Source organism: Halichoerus grypus, chromosome 3, assembly GCF_964656455.1.
Source record: "Halichoerus grypus chromosome 3, mHalGry1.hap1.1, whole genome shotgun sequence".
In the NCBI taxonomy this organism is placed as follows: domain Eukaryota; kingdom Metazoa; phylum Chordata; class Mammalia; order Carnivora; family Phocidae; genus Halichoerus; species Halichoerus grypus.
In genome coordinates this window covers 33,478,503-33,496,867 of record NC_135714.1, presented here as the reverse complement: position 1 = coordinate 33,496,867, position 18,365 = coordinate 33,478,503, and the positions used below count along the sequence as shown (strand labels likewise).

The 18,365-nt window shown below is 38.6% G+C and overlaps 1 protein-coding gene and 1 pseudogene across 1 annotated transcript in view; one reads left to right on the top strand and one right to left on the bottom strand.

The window, feature by feature from the left end:
* Positions 1-18,365, bottom strand: part of NSUN7 (NOP2/Sun RNA methyltransferase family member 7) — a 61,543-nt gene that overhangs the window by 3,649 nt on the left and 39,529 nt on the right. Inside the window, exon 10 of the mRNA XM_036076937.2 lies at positions 14,038-14,155. Coding sequence (XP_035932830.2) covers positions 14,038-14,155 — 118 coding nt within the window. The remainder of the gene's footprint in view (positions 1-14,037; positions 14,156-18,365) is intronic.
* LOC144381228 (methionine-R-sulfoxide reductase B1 pseudogene) lies at positions 3,893-4,333 on the top strand (annotated as a pseudogene).

Genomic DNA, 18,365 nt, shown 5'->3' with positions numbered 1-18,365 from the left:
AATTAAGGTGTCAGGAACTCTTGTTAATAATTTTGTATATTTTGAAATTTAACACCTTTTTTTTTCAAGTTTTTATTTAAATTCCAATTAGATAACAGTGTAATACTAGTTTCAGGTGTAGAATTTAGTGATTTGAAACCATTTTAAATGTATATTTATTCATTCACTATTTGCCTACTATGCGCAAGGCACATAAATATTAATTCTTTTGAATAGTTTACAATTTAGTTGGAGAAATTTTATAATAATATAAAGAAGACCCAATAAGAATGCTGAGCCAAGTAGAGACAAAATCATGTAGGAATAAGGTACAATTAACTCTGGCCATGGGATAGCAGATATGAAGACTCCACCAAAGAAGAACCATTGGTGCTATGTCTTGAAGAATGAGTAAGTTTCCAGTAACATAAAGTATTTCTAGGCAGAAAGAAGAACATGAACAAAAGCATAAGTGTGTCATAAAAAGGTGTGTTCATACCCTATGATCCAGCAGTTGCACTACTAGATATTTACCCAAAGGATACAAAAATACAGATTCAAAGGGATACATGCACCCTGATATTTATATAGCAGCATTATCAACAATAACCAAACTATGGAGAGAACCCCATTGACTGATGAATGGATAAAGAAAATGTGGTATATGTACACAATGGAATATTACTCAGCCATCAAAAAGAATGAAATCTTGCCATTTGCAAGGACATGGACAGAGCTAGAGAGTATTATGCTAAGTGAAATAAGTCAGAGAAAGACAAATACCATATGATCTCATTCATGTGGAATTTAAGAAGGAAAATAGATGAACATATGGGAAGGGGGAAAAGAAAAAAAGGAGAGGGAAACATTCCATAAGAGACTCTTAAAAACAGAGAACAAACTGAGGGTTGATGGAGGGAAGTGGGTGGGGGATGGGCTAGATGCACCCACCTAGCCCATGGGTATTAAGGAGGGCACTTGCTATGATGGGCACTGAGTGTTGTATGTAAGTGATGAATTGCTGAATTCTACTCCAGAAACCAGTATTGCACTGTATGTTAACTAGCTAAAATTTAAAAGATAGTTATTTTAATTTAATTTAAATTTATTTTAAATTAATTTTTAAATTAAATTGAAAAAATAATAATAATTTAAAAATGTGTTCAGGGTACAGCAAGTGTTTCCAAGTGGCTGGGATATAAAGTGAGTAAGTGGATGTAGAGGTCGCTTAGGATGCAGGCAGACCCATATGACCTCAAATGACATGCCAAAGAGTGGCGCAAATGGTGGTTCTTTTTTTTTTTTTTTTAAAGATTTTATTTATTTGACAGAGAGAGACACAGCGAGAGAGGGAACACAAGCAGGGGGAGTGGGAGAGGGAGAAGCAGGCTTCCCGCCGAGCGGGAGCCCGATGCGGGACTCGATCCCAGGACCCTGGGATCATGACCTGAGCTGAAGGCAGACGCTTAACGACTGAGCCACCCAGGCACCCCCAAATGGTGGTTCTTAATAAATGTTTATGTTGAACTAAGCTGAAATATAATAGCTGTGTAGGTTCTAAAGGCAACCTTATAATCAACAAATTGAATTTCTGAGGCCTATTCATATATATGCTCTACACAAATAGAAATGATCAAAAAAATTTTATTCACATAAGATAAAGAATACTCTTTGAAAATAATGATTTCTTACCAATTGGGAACATATTTAGTTCCAGAATGTAAATATGAAGGTTGGGGTTTTGTCAATTTTAATTTATAATATATTCCTAGCAGCTAAAATATTCAGTAAGTGTTTAATACATATGATATATCTTAGCTATATATGCTGTCTTTTTAAATGGTAATAATAATCCTAATTAAGATTGGTCAAGTTACCTTATAGAAACTGTCCCCACATAACAAAGTTATTTCTAAACTCCAGCTTACAGGCCATTTCTTCAAATAATAAATTAATGCCCAGTCTCACACATACCTTAGATGATCACATTTGGAATCTGTAGAATTGATATTTAGATGAGATTTTGGATTTAGAATTGATCCTGGAATGGGTGAGGACCTGAGGATATTGGGGTGAGTTGGATGTATTTCATGCATGAGACAAACCTCAATTTTAGGGAGCCACAGTGGACTGTTAGGGGTTAAATTATGTTCCGCCAAAATTCATGCCCACCCAAAACCCAGAATGTGACCTTATTTGTTAAATGGGGTCTTTATAGATATCATTAGTTAAGATGAGATAATACTGGAGTAGAGTAGACCCTAAATTCAATATGGTGTCCCTGTAAGTAGGGCAGATAGACACAAAGGGGAAGAGGGCCATGTGAAGATGGAGACAAAGAGTGACACAGCTACAAGCCAAGGACACCAAAGATTGCTAAGAAACACAGAAGCTGGGAGAGAGGCATAAAACATTCTCCTCAGAGGCTCCAAAAGCCAACCAACCTGCCAACACCTTGACATTCGGACTTTTGGTCTCCCAAACTGTGCAAGAATAAATTTCTCTTGTTAAAGTCACCAGGTTTGGGATAATTTGTTGTGTAGCCCAGGAAAATGAGACACCTGGGAAAAGGAATTTTGCAGATGTAATTAAGGTCTCAAATTAGTTAACCTTAAGCTATGCATATTATCAGGGTGGACCCGACCTAATCACATGAGCCCTTTAAATCCAGGTCTACAGGAGTTCTTGGAAGATGGCAGCAGAGTAGGAGGATCCTAGGCTCACCATGTCCCACAGATACAACTTAATAACTATCAAATCATCCTAAATACCCCAGAAATTGATCTGAAGACTGGCAGAACAAACTCCACAACCCAACGTAGAGAAGAGGCCACACTGAAGAATGTAGGAAGTGTAGAAACCCAGCTTGGGGGAGAAATAGATAGTGGAGCTGCAGTGGGGAGGGAGCCGCGGTCTCAGAGATGGGTGAGTGATACACTAGCACACAGGAGAACACACAGAAAAGACGAACCTCCATAGCAATGGACTTGGGAAGTGAGAGGTGAGTTTTGTGAGTTCTTTTAACCAACAGGACTTAAAGCCTGGAGTTTTAAAGGTCAGCATGCTTGGACCTGGGAGAGCTCAGAGGACATTGGGACTGCTTCGGGAGAGAAGGCAGGCAAACAGCCCACAGACATACGGTGTGGAAACAGCAATCTGAAGAGTGCCTGGAACATGGAGTTGGGAGGTTATTTGTTCATCTTGGAGCATGTCCCAAAGAGGCAGCATTCAATGGAGAGAACCCTCCAGGAACAAAGGAACTGGCTGGCATCATTTCCCTCTCCTGCCCCTCAGCATAAGCACAGGGCTAACACTCCCCACCTAACTTGCTTACACCAAGCCCTGACCCCTCACCCTCTGGAACAATTGCCCTTTCTAGTCACCCTTGCCTCAAGCTCAGTGTGTGCTTTCCCAGAAGACTGGCCCAGATCCCTGCCAACATCATATCTCCTGACCAGGGAGTTTTGGTGAGGCCTCGGTTCTGGTGACAGTAGAGACATGTCTCATTTCACAAGCAGACCACAGCATACCTAGTTAAAATGCACCACATTCGGGCCAGAGACCAAATACTGCCCACAACAGACAAAGAGAGCCTCTGCAGGTGACGGGCCTGAAGGATAAAGTGGCCAGGCCACAATAGCAGAGCACACACAGCACGCACTGGAGACACTCCGAGAAGTGTCAGGCCCTGGGGAACAGGGGACACTACACTGCAGGGCACTAAAGGACCTCTTCTTCATAAAGGCATTACCCTCAAGAACAGGAGACATAGCTGACTTTTCCTAACACAGAGACTTACACAAAATGAGAAGACAGAGGAATTTGTTCCAAATGAAAGAACAGGACAAGGTCACAGCTAGAGATCTAAGTAAAACATATAAGTAACATACTATTTAAAGCATATGATCATGCTTGAGAGGAGAGTTGGGGCCCCCAGTGCAGGCCAGGCATTCATCAGCCACTGGCCTCAGATCTCTCTGAGGCAGTGGTCGCACTATGGTCCTGCTGGTGCCATGTCATTCTACAGCTTCTTTGGGGTCGAGGTTTTCGAGAACCACTTTGAGCCACTTGTCTATGTGTGCACCAAGTATGACTATGAGCTTTTCTTCAGCTGCTCAAAGTGTGAACACATGGCCACTTTCACTGAGACCATGCATGCTGATCGTGTGGCCAAGCATCAGGAGCACAATACACCCGAAGCCTTAAAAGGGCCCTGTGGCACGTGTGGCCATGGGCTGGGTCATGAGTTCCTGAATGATGGCCCCAAGCCAGGGCAGTCTGCTTCTGAATATTTAGCCACTTGCTGAAGTTCAGCTGGAAAGGCAAAGGAACTTCTGCCTCTCAGGAGCCATAGGCAGGCAGTGAATACCCATTCCAGCTAGACTCTGCCCTGTGGCCACACTCCAACCATCCCACTGTGGAACTGGAGGCCCCGACATTCAGACGGGGAGAGGGCTAGCTGAAGAATCAGGAAGTCGTGGCTCTCCACGGGTTCCTCTTGGGAAAAACACTGGTCTGCAACGACGGCCCATACCCTGCTGCCAGGATGGGCCTGGAGGGCCCAGCTGCAGGCTTACCTCAGCCTCTTGCTCCTTTGGGAGCCCCAGGGAGGTGGGCTGTAAGCCTAGATTGTCTTTGAATGATGGTGCATCCCCGCCTTCTCTTCTCCTGTCCCCTCCTTGCCAGTCTCAACTCACCCCTATGGGACCTGATTCTGAGACAGGCTCTAGCCCTCACTAAAGCTTGTGTCTATCTTCCCCAGGCTGTGCTTGGAGACAGAATTCAAAGGGAGGCAGCTCTCACCAGCTGCTCCAGCATCAGTCACTACATGACTCACTCTGGTTAAACCCTTCCAGGCAGCCAGAGTGATGATGATCTTTGACCCACTGGAGGAGTGCACCAACGGTAGTACAGATCTCTGGGCTCTCAGTTATGAGAGGAGAAATCCTGAACCCTGTTTCACAATCTGTGCAGGTGCACCTTGCCTCACTCGGGCTTAGGAAAGTGGCTGGTGCTCCATTACCTTGATGGCCCAAGGCCAAGGCCAGGGGGCTCACAGCCCACAGTTCACACCTTCCCAGGAAGCAGTGACTGTACTGTCTTGCACACGCTTTGGAGCTCTTGCCGTCTGGGAAGGTGGCTGATGCTGAAGCTCCCTTCCATCTTAACTCCTCTGTGGAGTAATCAGATCACTAAACAAATGGAACCCAAAAAATAAAAAAATAAAACAATGATCATAAAGATACTAGACTTGAGAAAAGAGGGGAAGACATCAGTGAGACCTTTAACAAAGAGGTAAGGAATAGCATAGCAGAGACAAAGGGCTGAATAAATGAAATGAGAAACACGCTTGATGGAATGAACAGCAGGCTGGAAGAAGCACAGGAACAAATTAATGACCTAGAAGACAGAGTAATGGAAAGTAATCAAACTGAACAAAAGAGAGAAAAAAAGAATTATGCAAAACAAGAATAGACTTAGGGAACTCAGCGACTCCATCAAACGTAATAGCGTTCTTATTATAGGAGTCCCAGAAGAGGAAGAGAGAGAAAAGGGGGCAGAAAATTGAAGAAGTAACAGCTAAAAACTTCACTCATCTGGGGAAGGAAACAGATACCCAGATCCAGAAGGCACAGAGAACCCCCAAGAAAATCAACAAAAGCAGATCCACACCAAGACATATTGTTTTTTAATTTTAAGTAGGCTCCACACCCAACATGGGGCTCAAGCTCACAACCCTGAGATCAAGAGTCTCATGCTTTACCAACAGAGCCAACCAGGTGCCCCACCAAGACATATTATAATTAAAATGGCAAAATATAGTGATAAGGAAAAATTATTAAAAGCAACAAGAGAAAAGAAGACAGTTACGTACAAAGGAAACCCCATAAGACTATCGATGGATTTTTCATTAGAAACTTTCCAAGCCAGAAAGAAGTGGCGTGATATACTCAAAGTGCTGAATGGGAAAAACTTGCAGGCAAGAATATTCTATCCAGCAAGGCTATCATTTGGAATAGGAGAGATAATGAATTTCCCAGACAAACAAAAACTAAAGGAGTTCATGACCACTAAGCCAGCCCTGCAAGAAATATTAAAGGGGACTCTTTGAGTGGAAAGGAAAGACCAAAAATGACTGTATGAAGGTAGGAAACACAAGAGCAGCAAAAATGAACACTTCTGGGGACACCTGGGTGGCTCAGTCAGTTAAGCGTCTGCCTTTGGCTCAGGTCATGATCCCAGGGTCCTGGGATCAAGTCCCACATTGGGCTCTCTGCTCAGCGGGGAGCCTGCTTCTGCCTGCTTCTCCCTCTGCCTGCCACTCCACCTGCTTGTGCTTGCTCTCTCTCTCTGTCATATCAAATAAATAAAAAATCTTAAAAAAAAAAACCCCAAAAAACAAAAAATGAATACTTTTGTAAAAAATCAGTCAAGGAACTCACAAAATAGAAGGATGTAAAGTATGACACCATATATCTAAAACATGGGGAAGAGAAGAGTAAAGAATAAGCTCAAACTTAGATAACCATTAACTTAATATAGACTGCTACATGTAGATGTTATATACAAGCCTAATGGTAACCACAAATCAAAAACTACTAATAAACAGGCAAAGAATAAAGAGAAAGAAATCCAAATATCACTAAAGAAAGCCAGCAATCCATGAAAGAAAGAACAAGAAAGGATCAGAGAAAATCTTCAGACACAACCACAAAACAAGTAATACAATGGCAATAAATACATATCTATCAATAATTACTTTGAATGTAAATGTACTAAATGCACCAATCATAAGACACAGGGTGACAGAATGGATTAAAAAAAACAAGACCCATCTGTATGCTGCCTACAAGAGACTCATTTCAGATCTAAACACACCTGCAGATTGAGAGTGAGGGGATGGAGAAACACTCATCATGCAAATGGGTGTCAAAAGAAAGCCAGAGTAGCAATACTTAGATCAGACAAAATAGACTTTAAAACAAAGACTGTAACAACAAAGAAGGACACTATTTAATAATAAAGGGGACAATCCAATAAGAGGTAACAATTGTAAATGTTTATGCACCCAACATGGGAGCACCCAAATATATAAAACAGTTAATAACAAACTTAAAGGAACTAGTTCATAATAACACAATAATAGTAGGGACTTTAACACCCCACTTAAATCAATGGATAGATCATCTAAACAGAAAGTCAACAACGAAACAATGGCTTTGAATGACACACTGGACCAGGTGGATTAACAGAAATAATCAGAACAGTCCACTCTAAAACAACAAGATACACATTCTTTTCAAGTGCACATGGAACATTCTCCAGAAGGGAGATCACATGTTAGGCCACAAAACAGGCCTCAACAAATTCAAAGAGAATGAAGTAATACTATGCATCTTTTCTCACCACAATGCTATGAAATTTCTTAGAAGTCAACCACAAGAAAAACTCTGGAAAGACCACGAATACATGGAGGTTAAATAACATGCTACTAAACAATGGATGGTTCATCTAAGAAATAAAAGAAAAAGTACATGAAAAGAAATGAAAATGAAAACACAATGGTTCGAAACCTTCAGAACACAGCAAAAGCAGTTCTAAGAGGGACGTTAATAGCAATACAGGCCTACCTCAAGAGCAAGAAAAATCTCAAATAAACAACCTAACCTTACACTCAAAGGAGCTAGGAAAAGAATAACAAACAAAACCTAAAACTAACAAAAGGAAGGAAATAATAAAGATTAGAGCAGAAATAAATGTTTCTATAACATTTATTTATTTAAGTTTCTATAACTTAAAAATACAATAGAACAGATCAATGAAACCAGGACCTGGAAACCTCTAGCCAGACTTACCAAGAAAAAAAGAGAAAGGATCCAGATAAATAAAATCACAAATGAGAGAGGAGAGATAGTAACTAACACCACCAAAATACAAACACTTAGAATATTATGAAAAACTATATGCCAACAAATTGGACAACCTGGAAGAAATGGATAAATTCCTAGAAACATATAACCTACCAAAATGGAAACAGGAAGAAATAGAAAATTTGAACTGACCAATCGCCAGCAAAGAAATTGAATCAGTAATCAAAAAGCTCCCAACTAACAAAAGTCCAGGACCAGGTAGCTTCCCACGGGAATTCCACCAAATTTAAAGAAGAGTTAATATCTATTCTTCTTAAACTATTTCAAAAAATACAAGAGGAAGGAAAACTTCTAAACTCATTCTGTGAGGCCAGCATTACCCTGATGCCAAAACCAGATAAAAAGATGTCACAAAAAAAGAGACCTAGAGGCTAGTATTGCTGAGGAGCATAAATGCAAAAATTCTCAACAAAATACTAGCAAATCAAATCCAATAATATATTCTAAAAATCATTCACCACGATCAAGTGGGATTTATTCCTAGGTTGTAAGAGTGGTTCAGTATTCTCAAATCAATCAGTGTGATACATCATATCAATATGAGAAAGGATAAGAACTATACGATTATTTCAATAGATGCAGAAAAAGCATTTGAGGGGTGCCTGGGTGGTTCAGTTGGTTAAGCATATGACTCTTGATCTCAGTTCAGGTCTTGATCTCAGGGTTGTAAGTCCAAGCCTCACACTGGGCTCCACACTGGGTGTGGAGGATACTTAAAAAAAAAAGAAAAGAAAAAGCATTTGCCAAATACAACATCCGTTCATGATAAAAACCCTCAACAAAGTAGGTTTAGAAGGAACATACTTCAACATAATAAAGGCCATATATGAAAAACCCACAGCTAATATCATCCCCAGTGGGGAAAAACTGAGAACCTTTCTTTTCTCCTAAGGTCAGAAATAAGACAAGGATGTGCACTCTCACCACTTTTATTTAACATAGTACTGGAAGTCCTAGTCACAGCAATCAGACAACAACAACAACGTAAAAGGCATCCAAATCAGCAAGGAAGAAGTAAAACTTTCAGTATTCACTGATGACATACTACTATATATAGAAAACCCTCAAGACTCCACCAAAAAACTGCTAGAACTGATACAGGAATTCAGTAAAGTCGCAGGATACAAAATTAATATACAGAAATCTGTTACATTTCTATACACCAATAATGAAGCAGCAAAAAGAGAAATCAAGGAATTGATCCCATTTACAATTGCACCAAAAATAATGATGCCTAGGAATAAACCCAACCAAAGAGGTAAAAGACCTGTACTCTGAAAACTACAAAACACTGATAAAAGAAATTGAAGATGACACAAAGAAATGGAAAGATATACTGTGCTCATGGATTGGGAGAACAAATATTGTTAAAATGTCTATACTACCCAAAGCAATCTACACATTTAATGCAATCCCTATCAAAATACCAATAGCATTTTTCACAGAACAAGAATAAACAATCCTAAAATTTGTAAGGAACCACAAAAGACCCCAAACAGCCACAGCAATCTTGAAAAAACAAACAGGGGCGCCTGGGTGACTCAGTCATCAAGCATCTGCCTTTGGCTCAGGTCATGATCCTAGGGTCCTGGGATGGAGCCCCGTGTCGGGCTCCCTGCTTCTCCCTCTCCCACTCCCCCTGCCTGTGTTCCCTCTCTCGCTGTTTCTCTCTCTGTCAAATAAATAAATAAAATCTTTAAGTAAAAAAAAGAAAAAAAAAAAAAACAAAGCTGGAGGCATCACAATTCTGGACTTCAAGTTATAGTACAAAGCTGTGGTGATCAAAACAGTATGGTACTGGCACAAAAATAGACACATAGATCAACAGAACAGAATAGAAAATCCAGAAGTAAACCCGCAATTATATGGACAATTTATCTTTGACAAAGCAGGAAAGAATATCCAATGGGAAAAAGTCTCTTCAACAAATGGTGTTGAGAAAACTGGACGGCAACATGCAAAAGAATGAAACCGGACCACTTTCTTACACCATACACAAAAATAAATTCAAAATGGATTAAAGACCTAACTGTGAGGCCTGAAACCATAAAAATCCTAGAAAATAGCATAGGCATTAATTTCTCTGACATCAGATGTAGCAAGTTTTTTCTAGATAGATCCCCTAAGTCAAGGGAAACAAAAGCAAAAATAAACTATTGGGACTACATTAAAAAAAAAAAAAAACTTCTGCATGGCAAAGGAAACAATCAACAAAGCTAAAAGGCAACCTGAGGAATGGGAGAAGATATCTGCAAATGACATATTCAGTAAAGCGTTAGTATCCAAGATTATATAAAGATAAAACTCAACACCCCAAATCCAAATAATCCAATTTAAAAATGGGCAGAAGACATGAACAGACATTTCTCCAAAGAAAGCATCCAGATGGCCAACAGACACATGAAAAGATGCTCACCATCACTTATCAACAGGGTGATGCAAATCAAAACTACAAAAAGATATCACCTCACAGTGGTCAAAATGGCTAAAAATCAACAACTCAAGAAACAAGCAAGTGTTGGCGAGAATGTGGAGAAAAAGGAATCCTCATGCACTGTTGGAAATGCAAACTTGTGCAGTCACTCTGAAGAACAGTATGGAGGTTCCTCAAAAAGTTAAAAATAGAACTTTCCTAGGATCCAGCAATTGCACTACTGGGTATTTACCCAAAGAATACAAAAACACTAATTCTAAGGGATACATGCACCCCTCTTTTTATAGTAGCATTATTTACAAAAGCCAAGATATGGAAAAAATCCAAGTGTCCATTGTTTGAGGAATAAAGAAGCTGTGGCGCGCGCACACACACACACACACACACACAGGAATATTATTCAGCCATAAAAAAAGAATGAAATCTTGCCATCTGCAACAACATCGATAGAGCTAGAGTATAATGCTAAGTGAAGTCAGTCAGAGAAAAACAAATACCATATGAATTCACTCATATGTGGAATTTAAGAAACAAAACAAACAAGCAAAGAGAAAAAGAGAGAGAGAGACAAGCCAAGAAACAGACTCTTAACTATAGAGAACAAACTGGTGGTTACTAGAGGGGAGATGGGTGGGGAGATGGGGGAAATAGGTGAAGGGGATTAAGAGTACACTTAGGGGATTAAGAGTACACTTATCACTGAGTAATGGATAGAACTGTTGAATCACTCTATTGTACACCTGAAACTAATATAATACTGTATGTTTACTATATTGGAATTAAAATTTTTTAAATATTTAAAACATAAACAATCTAAAAAATATTTGTAATTCATATGAAAACAGCTAATATCCCTAATATATAATAAGACATAAAAAGAAGAAAAAGATGAATAATGAAGTTGAAAAAGTGGTAAAGAACACAAGCAGACAACTTACAAGTTAATAGCAATAACCATAACAATGAACATTTATAGAATATGTATGTGTCAGGTGACGTTCATGTATTAATATATTCAATCCCCACAAAGATACACTGAGGTCGATATATGGGAACCCATGTTACAGCCACTTCTCCTTCCTCTCCTTTCACAATACCTTTCTCCCACAACAAAAATAGGCACCTACCTCATCTTAGTGCACTGTCCTGGGATGTTAAAGTCTCTAGGATGCTAAACAAAAGGACAACTCAAGACTGTGGCTCTCCTCTCCCATGGCAAAACAGAGTTTAGGTAAGAAATCTTTAAGAGGGTGCCAAACTCTTAACAAAGCTCTGTTCTTGAACTAACTTCTTCCTTCCTTTTCCCCCCAACTTTGTCACTCCCTTCCTGCCCTCCCTCTCCTTCCCTCTCCTTCCTTATTTCTATCTTTGAATTATAATTTGAAGTAAATCACAGGGGCATATTAACATGTTTATTTGAATTAAAGAATAAAGTCAGACTTCTCCTGACAAGGTCAATCTGGTTTTAACAATGAGAACTAGTTTTGAAAAACAGGTAACAAATTCAACATTTTTCCATAAATTAAATAAGATAAATGTGCAGATTCAAAGATTTAACAGAAATATATTTAAATCATGTGTAATATAATATTCCAGAAATATTCTGCAACTATTTAAACTTATGATGAAGAATATTAGATGTCAACTTTAAAATATAGAAAAAGATGACAGTTATTTAAAAAAATGGTAGAGAATGGGGCGCCTGGGTGGCTCAGTCCATTAAGCATCTGCCTTTGGCTCAGGTCATGGTCTCAGAGTCCTAGGATCGAGTCCCACATCGGGCTCCCTGCTCAGTGGGGAGTCTGCTTCGCCCTCTCCCTTTATCTCTGCCTCTGCCCCTGACTCGCGCTCTCTCAAATAAATAAATAAATACTTTTTAAAAAACGGCAGGGAGTATTTGAACAAAAACGTTTGAAGACTACTGCTCTGGAATCTCCAACATTACACTGCCCAGTCAATAACTGCAAAAGTGCCCAACCTCATTCACGGAGAAATGGAAATTTAGTCTACAACTAGATCTCATCCTCTCATCCCTCAGACTGGTAAAGATTTAAAAGTCTGATAAAACCCAGCATTGATGAAGCTGTGGGGAAATAAGTTAAAATAAGAGTGTATATTTTGGTGAGTAATTTGACAAGACCAGTTACAACTTAAAATGTGTACAATCTTTGGTTCCTGAAAACCTGAAAGACTACACATCCAACTGTTAATGGTTAAATCTAAGGGGATGAAATTTGGGAAAATTCATTATTTTTAAAGTTGGTATTTCTGTAATGTTTGAAGTTTTTACCGCAGAGAACAAGGAAGAAAAAGTAGCATAAACCTAAGATAAGTATCATGATGGCTAAAGTCCAAAAATGAGCTATTTTTGGAATATTAGAAGGAAATTTAAACAACAGATAGGTGATTAGATTGGATGGCATATAATATTGCTTTCAAATGTAAATTCTACTACTTTGGGAGTTAAGAAATGATTCTTAGAAGCCATACATTGTACTTCCCTAAGCAATTCATAAGTTCTTTCAACAGCATCCTTAGCAAGTAGTTAAACCTCTTGAATATATATATACCCTGCAATTTTAGCCCAAATCCCACATTATTCTGTCTTTATGTCTTTTAATATTACTTGTGTCTTTTATACCATATTAAGGATTAATCATTCACGGTGGCTTACCTGAAATAAAATCTAATGAACTAAAATGTAGATGTTTCTCCATTTTTGCCATATTATTATCTTAGAAAACATCCCTGACAGACAAATCAAATCATTCACCTTGATCAATTTGGTTATATAGCCGCAATAATTCTCTTTGCCACTAGATGGTAATATAGCTAATGCTGTGTTGAGAAGTTCTCAGAACAGGTTGGCCATTAGCTGCCAACAGGAGCTACTAAATAAGGAAGTAAAGTCAAGTGGGAAGAAGGGAAATACAAGTGTAATTAACATATCCACTTGTGAACAGCAAAGGAAAAAATACCAAGTTAAAAGGAGGGAGCAAACCATATGCATATCAAGAACCTTCTATAAGAATTATAGGGAAAGTTCAGAACATGAAAAATAAGTAAAAAACAGAAGAGATGTTTAAAAATACCTACTATACAGTCTCAAAGAACTAATTGGTGCCATGAATTTTTAGATCTACTCCTTATTTTGATGTCCACAGTTCAGATGGAATATTCTTGCTCTGCCCTCTACCCCTATTTTACTGCAGCATTTTACCCAGAAGCTACTTGAATTATTTAGGCTATTTTTACCTCGGTCCTTGTGAGGGACAAAGGCGACAAGGGGCTAAGAAAGTGTTTTCAGATAATAAACATCCAATTAAATAATTTTCTCTCTCCTTCCTAAGGTTATTTTATATACTTATTTTTCTTGTACTGAGGCATAAATGTATATAAAACTCGGGATATAAAATTTAGACTGAATTTATCCAAAAACCAAACAACTCAAAGCCAAAATGCCTTTAGCCTTACTAACAACAACAGAAGAATTTTTAGTAGTACAAGAAAATGCTAATGCCAAGCCATTTGTAAAGGCTCCACAGAATCTACATTATAGTTGTAAGAAGTTAGGTTATTTGGTCATGTTACAGTATAACAAAAAGGACATGGAATGTCTTTATATAACTTAGAAAATCACAAGCATTCACTCTCAGAAATATTTAATTGAGTTCGAAATAATTCCTTCCTTACCTGTAAGGCTGTACTTTAATACCAAGGTCTTGAAATTCCAGGGCTTTCTTAACAACAGCTTCGTTTTCTTCTGGATAAACTGAGCATGTGCAATAAACGACTGCTTGAGCTTTGGTAACTATAAAGGAGATGTAATTAATAATGACCCCATTAACAATTCTAAACAGATTTATGTTTCCAAACATCTATTTGATATTAATACCACATGGGATGTAATGGGAATGATTTCCATAAATGCTTGCATGACTCCCCTTTAAAGCACGTGTTAATAATTTAAGTCTGTGGCCAATAAGTTATGTAAGTCTAATTGGATTGTATGGAAATTGAAAATTCTTTTTTTTTCAAGTTTTTATTTAAATTCCAGTTAGTTAACATACAGTGTAATATTAGTTTCAGGTGTAGAATTTAGTGATTCATCACTTACATACAATACCCAGTGCTCATCACAACAAGTACTCTCCTTAGTCCCCATCACCCATTTAACCCATCTCCTCACCTACCTCCCCTCCAGCAACCCTCAGTTTGTTTCCTATAGTTGAGTCTGCTTTCTGGTTTGACTCTCTCTCTTTGCCCCCCTCCCCCCATGTTCCATCTGTTTTGTTTCTTAAATTCCACATATGAGTGAAATCATATGGTATTTGTCTTTCTCTGACTACATTTTTTTTTTAATTTTTAGATTTTATTTATCTATTTGACAGAGAGACACACAGCGAGAGAGGGAACACAAGCAGGGGGAGTGGGAGAGGGAGAAGCAGGCTTCCCGCAGAGCAGGGAACCCAATGTGGGGCTCAATCCCAGGACCTCGAGATCATGACCTGAGCCGAAGGCAGACGCTTAACAACTGAGCCACCCAGGCGCCCCTAACTGACTTCATTTAGCATAATACTCTCTAGCTTCATCCACATCACTGCAAATGGCAAGATTTCATTCCTTTTTATGGCTGAGTAATATTCCATTGAATATATATACACCACATCTTCTCTATCCATTCGTCAGTCGATGGACATTTGGGCTCTTTCCGTAGTTTGGCTATTGTTGATAATGCTGCTATAAACATCGGGGTGCATGTATGCCTTCAAATCAGTATTTTTGTACCCTTTGCTGGATTATAGGGTAGTTCTATTTTTAACTTTTTGGGGAACCACCATACTGTTTTCCACAGAGGCTGCACCAGTTTGCATTCCCACCAACAATGTGAGTGGGTTCGTTCCCCTTTCTCCACATCCTTGCCAACACCTGTTGTTTCCTGAGTTGTTAATTTTAGCCATTCTGACAGGTGTGAGGTAATAACTCATTTTAGTTTTGATTTGCATTTTCCTGATGATGAGTGATGTTGAGCATCTTTTCATGTGTCTGTTAGCCATCTGGATGTCTTCTTTGGAAAAACGTCTATTCATGTCTTCTGCCATTTCTTAACTGGATTATTTGGTTTTGGATGCTGAGTTTGGTAAGTTTACAGAGTTTGGATACTAACCCTTTATTGGATATGTCATTTGCAAATATCTTGTCCCATTCCGGAGGTTGCCTTTTAGTATTATTGATGGTTTCCTTCACTGTGCAGAAGCTTTTTATCTTGATGAAGTCCCAATAGTTTATTTTTGCTTTTGTTTCCCTTGATTCAGGGGACCTATCTAGTAAGTTGATATGTCCAATGTCAAAGAGGTTACTGTCTGTGCTCTTTTCTAGGATTTTGATTGTTTCCTCTCTCATATTTAGGTATTTTATCCATTTTGAATTTATTTTTGTGTTTGGTGTAAGAAAGTGGTCCAGTTTCATTCTTCTGCATGTTGCTGTCCAGTTTTCCCAACACCATTTGTTGAAGAGACTGTCTTTTTCCCATTGGATATTCTTTCCTGCTTTGTTGAAGATTAGTTGTGGGTCCATTTCTGAGTTTTCTATTCTGTTCCATTGGTCTTTGTGTCTGTTTTTGTACCAGTACCACACTGTCTTGATCACTACAGCTTTGTAGTGTAACTTGAAATCCAGAATTGTGATGCCTCCAGCTTTGCTTTTCTTTTTTAAGATTGCTTTGGCTGTTCAGGGTCTTTTGTGGTTCCATACAAATTTTAGGGTTGTTTGTTCTAGTTCTATGAAAAATGCTGGTGGTATTAAAAGTATAGACTGCTTTGGGTAGTGTAGACATTTTAATGATATTTGTTCTCCCAATCCATGAGCATGGAATGTTTTTCCATTTCTTTGTGTCATTTTCAACTTCTTTCACCAGTGTTTTATAGTTTTCAGAGTACAGATCTTTTACCTCTTTGGTTAGCTTTATTCCTATGTATGTTATGATTTGGTGCAGTTGTATATGGCATCAATTCATTGATTTCTCTTTTTGGTGCTTCATTATTGGTGTATAGAAATGCAACAGATTTCTGTCCATTGATTTTGTATCCTGTGACTTTAATGAATTTGTGTTATCAGTTCTAGTAATTTTTTGGTGGAGTCTTTTGTGATATCTAAATAGAGTATCATGTGACCTGCAAATAGTGAAAGTTTGACATCTTTCTTGCCGACTTGGATGCCTTTTAGTTTTTTGTGTGTGTGTGTTTTTTTTAGATTTTATTTGTTTATTTGACAGAGAGAGACACAGCGAGAGAGGGAACACAAGCAGGGGGAGTGGGAGAGGGAGAAGCAGGCTTCCTACCGAGCAGGGAGCCCGATGCGGGGCTCGATCCCAGGACCCCGGGGTCATGACCTGAGCCGAAGGCAGACGCTTAACGACTGAGCCACCCAGGCACCCCTCCTTTTAGTTTTTTTGTTGTCTGACTGCTGTGGCTAGGACTTCCAATACTATGTTAAATAACAGTAGTGACAGTGGACATCCCTGTCTTGTTACTGACCATAGAGGAATTTTCCCCCACTAAGGATGATATTAGGTGTGGGTTTTCATATATGGCCTTTATGATGTTGAGGTATGTTCCCTCTATTCCTACTTTGTTGAGGTTTTTATCATGAATGGATGTTGTATTTTGTCAGATCCCTTTTCTGCATCTATTGAGGGGATCATATGGTTCTTATCCTCTTTTATTAATGTGGTGCATCATGTTGATTGATTTGCCAATGTTGAACCACCCTTGCAACCCAGTAATAAATCTCACTTGATCGTGAATAATTCTTCTAATGTATTGTTGGATTTGGTTTGCTAGTATTTTGTTGAGAATTTTTGCATCCATGTTCATCAGGGATATTGGCCTATAATTCTCTTTTTTAGTGGAGATTTTGTCTGGTTTTGGAATCAAGGTAATACTGGCCTTGTAGAATGAGTTTGGAAGTTTTCCTTCCATTTCTATTTTTTGGAACAGTTGGAGAAGACTAGGTATTAACTCTTCTTTAAATGTTTGGTAGAATTCCCCCGGGAAGCCATCTGGCCCTGGGCTTTTGTTTGTTGGGGGAGTTTTGTTTTGTTTTGTTTTTATAAGATTTTTTTATTTATTTGAGAGAGAAAGAGACTATGTGTAGGGAGAGGCAGAGGGAGAGGGAGATAATCATTAAGCAGACTTTCCAATGAGCACAGAGCTTGATGAGGGCTCGATCCCAGGACACTGAGATCATGACCTGAGTCAAAATCAACAGTCGGATGCTTAACCAATTAAACCACCCAGGCACCCCTGTTGGGAGATTTTTGATTACTGATTCAATTTCTTTGCTGGTTATCAGACTCTTCAAGTTTCCTATTTCTTCCTGTTTCAGTTTTGGTAGTTTTTATGTTTCTAGGAATTTATCCATTTCTTCTAGGTTGTCCCATTTGTTGGCATGGCATTTTTCATAATATTCTCTTATAATTGTATTTCTGTGGTGGTGGTTATTATTTCTCCTCTCTCATTTGTGATTTTATTTATTTTGATCCTTTCTCCTTTCTTTTTGAAAAGTCTGAGTAGGGGTTTACTGATTTTATTAATGTTTTCAAAGAACCAGCTGCTGGTTTCATTGATCTGTTTGAAAACTGGAAGCTCAATCAATGTGACCAAGCCAGTTACAAACACAAACAAATAATATTGCACATTACCATGAGCTTGATACTTCAGGCATTCTCCCACGAGCCATAGCACATGACTAGTTTAAAGGATTCTAGAAACAGACTTAGATATGAATTCCATTTCTTTACTTAACTGCTGTATGAACCTGGGAAAATTATTTAAACTCTCAGATTCTTCTTCTGTAAAATGAGATATTACTACCACCTGCACTCACTCATTTATTCACACATATCAAGCACCCACTACATACTAAGCACATTGTAGGCATCCAAGATACACAGACAAAAATCGCTGCTCCTGGGGAGCTTCTTTTCCTCATTTTATTGACATGATAAGACACAAATAAAT